Source organism: Cibotium barometz, chromosome 4 (assembly GCF_041138505.1).
Source record: "Cibotium barometz isolate CiBa-2024 chromosome 4, ASM4113850v1, whole genome shotgun sequence".
In the NCBI taxonomy this organism is placed as follows: domain Eukaryota; kingdom Viridiplantae; phylum Streptophyta; class Polypodiopsida; order Cyatheales; family Cibotiaceae; genus Cibotium; species Cibotium barometz.
Window position 1 is genome coordinate 14,877,476 of NC_141049.1, and position 5,469 is coordinate 14,882,944.

Genomic DNA, 5,469 nt, shown 5'->3' on the forward strand with positions numbered 1-5,469 from the left:
TCATGATAATTATCTTTTAGGAATCAAAATAAAAGGTTCAAATCATAAATGAGTTAATGTCAAAAGACATTACTTGGAAAAGGTATTATGTGATCTTTTAAGGTCATAAAGAAGGTCCCTATACTAAAGAGGACTTAGGGTTTGTACAATATTTTAAAATGAAAGAATTATGATCAAGCATTTGGATTAATGGAGTTCCATGCAAACTCACATGTTCACAAAGAGAACGGGTTTAAATTTCTAGCACATCTTCTAGTGTCTTTAATTCAAACTAGGCCTAACAAAATAAACTTGTACGTGTTTTTCTTTCTAGTAATGGATAAAATCTATGGTTTAAATTTCATTGAAGTTTGTATAAATACCTTCAAAAGATATTTATAGCACAAGTGTCTCTCAAATTTGAGTTCTGAAAGCAATCCTTTGGTCATATTTCCCCAATTATCATATAAGTTTAGAACGAAGTCTCTAATAAGTTTTGCTCTTAATGTCTCATGATGAAAAATTCTGCTATTTGTTCCAGCATCTCTTGGTTTTAAAAGGTCTAGACTAATGCTTTGGCAAGGGAAATAAAAGGTATACATACATATACATAAGTTTTTTAACAGCCTTGCATAAAAATTATGGGTAAGGTTTTGGGCAACTTAAATGTTACTCCACAAGCTTTAAATTTGAACAAGACTATTAGGTTTTGAAATGGTTTAATTAAATAAGTCTAAATCTATATAGTTAGCTTAATGTCAAACGACTGTAGTCGATTGATGAAGAGGAAAATAGACTTTTTAATAAATAAATTCTTAAGTGCTTTTAAAAGCTTGGGCCTCTCTCTTTTAGTTAAGCTTCTTAATTTCAAGATCAATATTCTTGAAAGTTACTAAACACTTTTTCCTCAAATGGATTTATGGGCACTTTCTCACCATCGATTATGGATTTTGAATATACAAGGAGCTTAGCAAATTTAAAAATGGGGTTTTGATCTCCTCAATTTGCTGATTCCATCCATACAGATGGATTAGGGAGAGGATTAAGATTCTCGAAGGTGGTTTTGGGAAGAAGAAGGGTGGTTTCTCTTCAAAAAGAGTGGTTTTTTGATCAAAGTTGATATTAGACCATAGCCCTTGATCTAAATATTGATCTAGAGGCTCAGAAAATTCCCATAGCTTTTGTCCATGGGTTCTTGAGTCTTTCACTACCCTGTGAGCTGCCCCCTATTCTTCAAATCCAAGTACCCCTAAGCTCTGATACCACTAACACGGGATCTTGAAATGCTTTTTGAAGAATAATACAATACTTACAAATACAACAAGACTAAACTATAGAATTGAATTGAATTTGACAAGATGAGCATAAATTGAAATAAAAACAAGAAATTGAGTAGACATCACCTTGAACACAGTATTGGGTCCAATCTCCCCCTCCCCCCCAAAAAAAAGTGTCGCCATCCTCCCACTTCTTGGGTATTTATGCTTTATTCATAAAAATAGTCCTTTGGCAACCCTATTTTCTACAAGGCCTTCTCTAGTAGGTTTGAAAGCTTTGATGTCCTCAGAAGGCTTCAAATGTCAGCACTGTGGAACGTTTCACACTGGCCCTTCCCTACGACCAGATCTATACACATTGGCTTGGTGTAACCGCAGGTGTGAGTGAAAAATTAACCATGGTTAGAAGCCTCAAAACCCTAATGAAAGTTCCTCCAAATACTCCTGTGATACTTCTAAGCCTGTTCTTTCCAACTACTCGGAAGGTTTCCGCGGCTGCTTGGGGGCGACAACGATGGTAAGCGATCCACCTTTGCGTGAGGAAGCAGGAAGGGAAGGCAATGCAATCGTTTTTCTGACTGCTTTTCGTTTCTCTCCTCAGCCTTTCCGGCGCTTTGTGGAGATCGGGCGCGTGGCCATGGTGAACTATGGCCCTAGCTATGGCAAGCTCGTTGTCATAGTGGACGTGGTGGACCAGAATAGGGTAAGCCTGCGTTTTTATCTGTCATCCGCCCCTAGATCGTATCGTACACCTGCTGTAGGGCATTGTTTCTTCTCTATCTAGGGTGTTAATGTACTATGCAGGGTTTCTTTGGGGTTTTGCCCGACGCATCGGAGGAATCATCTCAACTGCCCAGGCTTTTCTCTAAGCTGTTTAGGGTTTTTTAAATATATAGGGTATTGTTTTCAACCGCCCTTCCTGAACCACAGAGGGTTTAACGTGGTAGTATCTTTGGGGCACGGGGTATTTTGGACTTCATTTGTATTTTGTAAAGTCATTTTTGAGATTCTAATGCTCCATGTTTATGGCTTCTTGGATGTCTGATTACAGGCGCTAGTTGATGCCCCTGACATGGTGCGTGGAACCTTGAACTTCAAGAGGCTCTCCTTGACGGATATTAAGATTGAAATTCCTAGGATGCCAAAGAAAAAGCAGCTTGCAGAGGCAATTGAATCTGCAGGTTTGCTACTCAAAATAGCTTGTCACTGTTTTAACACATGCACAGTGTGTAGGCTTGTTCTTATCGACCTGCTTGTTTGTGCATGTAATCGCTTGTTGATCTGTTTGTGTGTGTTGTGATTCCACTTTGACTTGTTTTGAACCAAGCCATAGTCATGTTTTTAGTTGTATATTTTATGCAAGGAGCTCTGTATGGATTTGTATGGTGTACGTGTTAAGAATATTTATTGAATGTATCTTGTATCTACCCGGTTTGTGTATTGGTTTGCACTTGAATAATTTCACGCATTGAATTGTATGCATGTGCATACAAGCAGGTGTATGTGCTTACATGTATTCAAAGTTTGCGTGTCTGCATGTGAGCAGATGTTCACAACAAATGGGCTAACAGTTCATGGGGAAGGAAGCTGATTGTCCAGAAGAAGCGTGCTGCCCTTAATGATTTTGATCGCTTCAAGGTTATGGTGGCTCGGGTGAAGGTAACCATCAAGTCCATGCTCACGTAATGTCCAGGAAGTTGATCCATTGTGAAGAGGCTATATATGCTTGAGACGTCATAGTCTAAGTAATGTCTGTGATCTTGTCCTGCAGAGAAGCACAATTGTGAAGAGGGAGCTGGCAAAACTGAGGAAAGAGAAAGCTTAATTTGCTTGAACTTTTTGTATGGAAGTGTGGACCCTTTGACACTGGGAGGTCTTTGACTCCTTTCCTATGTGTAAGGTCTTCAGATAATATGTTACTCGAATTAATCAGTGAGGCTTTATTTTTATTAGTGGAAGTTGGTGCCAACACGTGCCTTTTCTCATGACTGCTCCTGTGCACGTCAAGGTTTTTGTAGATTGATGTGAAGGCTGTGTATGGTTGTTTGGTTGCAAGGATCTGCTATTTCATAAGCACCAGCAGTACCACGATTGGGAGCTAAGTGCAGTGGGTAGGGTTCTTGCACAAAGAGTTAGTCTGCAAGTGCTCTTGTGATCTAAATCTTTGTGAAAGTTTTGTCGCCCTGAATGCCTCACAGGTTCTCTGTGAGGTGCCCTGTCATTTAGTTCTAAAGCAAAGTGTGGTGTCATAGTACAAGCTCTTCACACCAATGAAGAAGTTGTCTCCAAATTCCACTACATTTTACAAATCTCAAAATTGACTGTTTGGTATTCATGTCTGCTGTAATAGCATTGAGGTTGGCTATGCGGCTTGTTACGCCTAGCCCGGAACGTGTCATCTCTATTTCCTGTTTATCTATGGTTCTTCATGGATGGCTGGGGAATTGTAGAGGTGAAAGGTATTCGAATATATGTGCTCCTGTGTCTTTACCATTCAATGGTAAGTCCCAAGTTTCTACCAGAAACTGCCATGTCCTTTTGCCAGCAGTGATGGCTAGTTGCCAATAACCTTCTCAAAAGCTCTGGATGAGCTTTGTAACTGGAAGTTCATTCTTGGCTTGTGTGACTTTCGTGTCATCCTTATGTGCGAAATTCCATCCTATTCTTTATCTGAACGGAGCTTAGTAATCTGCCCACTGCTTGTAGACTGTGCACCCGCAGGTTATAACTTCCGGAGCTGTTTTTGGTCTGCATTGGTGTGTTAATCCCACTCTTTTGTGTACACCCACGTTTTACCTTGCTGAGGTGTATTTGCTCTGCATTGGTGTATATAATCGCCACACTTTGTGGTCAGTTCTTTAATTCAAGTGCAAGTCAACTAAAATCGTTGTATCCATGCTTGTCACAAATTATGTTTTGAAAGATTTAACTCATATTCCATGTGAAGTTGCACCTTTTTGATTGGAAGGGTACCTCTAGCACTTGTTAATAAGGAAAAAACATGTGAATGTAAACTAAGTATGATTAGTTGAGGAAAAAAGGTTTTCTATTTTTGTTGTGCGGTAGTGCAACTTATGAAGGGAAAAACATCAAGAGAGCGCGTTCGCACGTGAAGCTTAAGTGGCCCACCCTATCAGTTCAAATACATTAAAAAACCGGTGCTAATTTAATTTAATTGCCTTCAGCTGTTGTCAGCCTTTGCACCTACCCTTTTTACTTTACCGATTGCTCTATTGTCTGACGAATGACCGATTGGCAGCCTCCAATCGCAAGCTGCCACATATATAAGGCATTCAAAGGGCGTTTCTTTATGTGCGAGATCCGTCCAGTGATATCTGTTGGGTTGTTCGGAGATCATGTGCGAGATGCCACTCCCTCTGGCGAGCTCCTATCGGTCACTCTTATGCCGGAAGGAGCCGACCGGTTGGAGACATGTGCGCAGGCTAAGAGAGAGAGAGTCCCCCCCTCTCAATCTCCCTTCTCCCTTTGTCTTCATGACACATCTCCCTTCTCTTGTCTTCATGACACATTTTTCAGTTCCCGTAGTGATCTTGTCTACTATTATGTAACACATGTCTATACATATGCTTTTACACGTGTACATCTGTTTGTATCTATATATATATATATATATGTGTGTGTGTGTGTGTGTGTGTGTGTGTATATATATGTGTACGTAAACACACTTATTCATCTTCATGTATTTGCAAGCAGTTTTGTAAGGTTTTTTTTTGGAATTCAAAGCCTCTTATTTTTCATGATAAACCCCTCTCAATACACACATACACTATGTAGATATGCATTCATATGCACCTACATATATATTTGTATATACCATGGTATTTATAACATTTTTGTACATATACATTGATACACACATATATATGCATATTCATGTCGATACATATACATAAATATATATATGTTTATATATGTGCATACATATGTTTGCATATGTATGCATGTATGTATGCATGTAGATATATGATCATATGTAGCTACATATGTGTTTGTACATACATGGGTATATATACATGTTTGTACATAAACATATATACACATGCATATTCCTATGCAAATACATACAAACACATATCTATACATATTTATATAAATAGACATACATATATTTATATATATACATATACATATATATATATATATATATATATATATATATTTATATATATACATACATATATATATATATATA

At 38.3% G+C, this 5,469-nt stretch overlaps 1 protein-coding gene across 1 annotated transcript; it reads left to right on the top strand.

The window, feature by feature from the left end:
• Window positions 1-1,626: 1,626 nt before the first annotated feature.
• Window positions 1,627-3,241, top strand: LOC147638945 (large ribosomal subunit protein eL14-like). The gene is made up of 5 exons (XM_086785874.1): window positions 1,627-1,773; window positions 1,858-1,959; window positions 2,308-2,437; window positions 2,803-2,915; window positions 3,028-3,241. The coding sequence occupies exons 1-5, from the start codon at window positions 1,771-1,773 to the stop codon at window positions 3,079-3,081; spliced, it is 402 nt and encodes a 133-aa protein (XP_086642000.1). The 5' UTR covers window positions 1,627-1,770; the 3' UTR covers window positions 3,082-3,241.
• Window positions 3,242-5,469: the final 2,228 nt, after the last annotated feature.

Excerpts from the sequence above, each read along its gene's own strand:
- LOC147638945 (XM_086785874.1), top strand. Across the intron at positions 1,960-2,307 it reads ACGTGGTGGACCAGAATAGG|GCGCTAGTTGATGCCCCTGA; the intron begins GTAAGCCTGCGT and ends GTCTGATTACAG. Across the intron at positions 2,916-3,027 it reads TTATGGTGGCTCGGGTGAAG|AGAAGCACAATTGTGAAGAG; the intron begins GTAACCATCAAG and ends CTTGTCCTGCAG.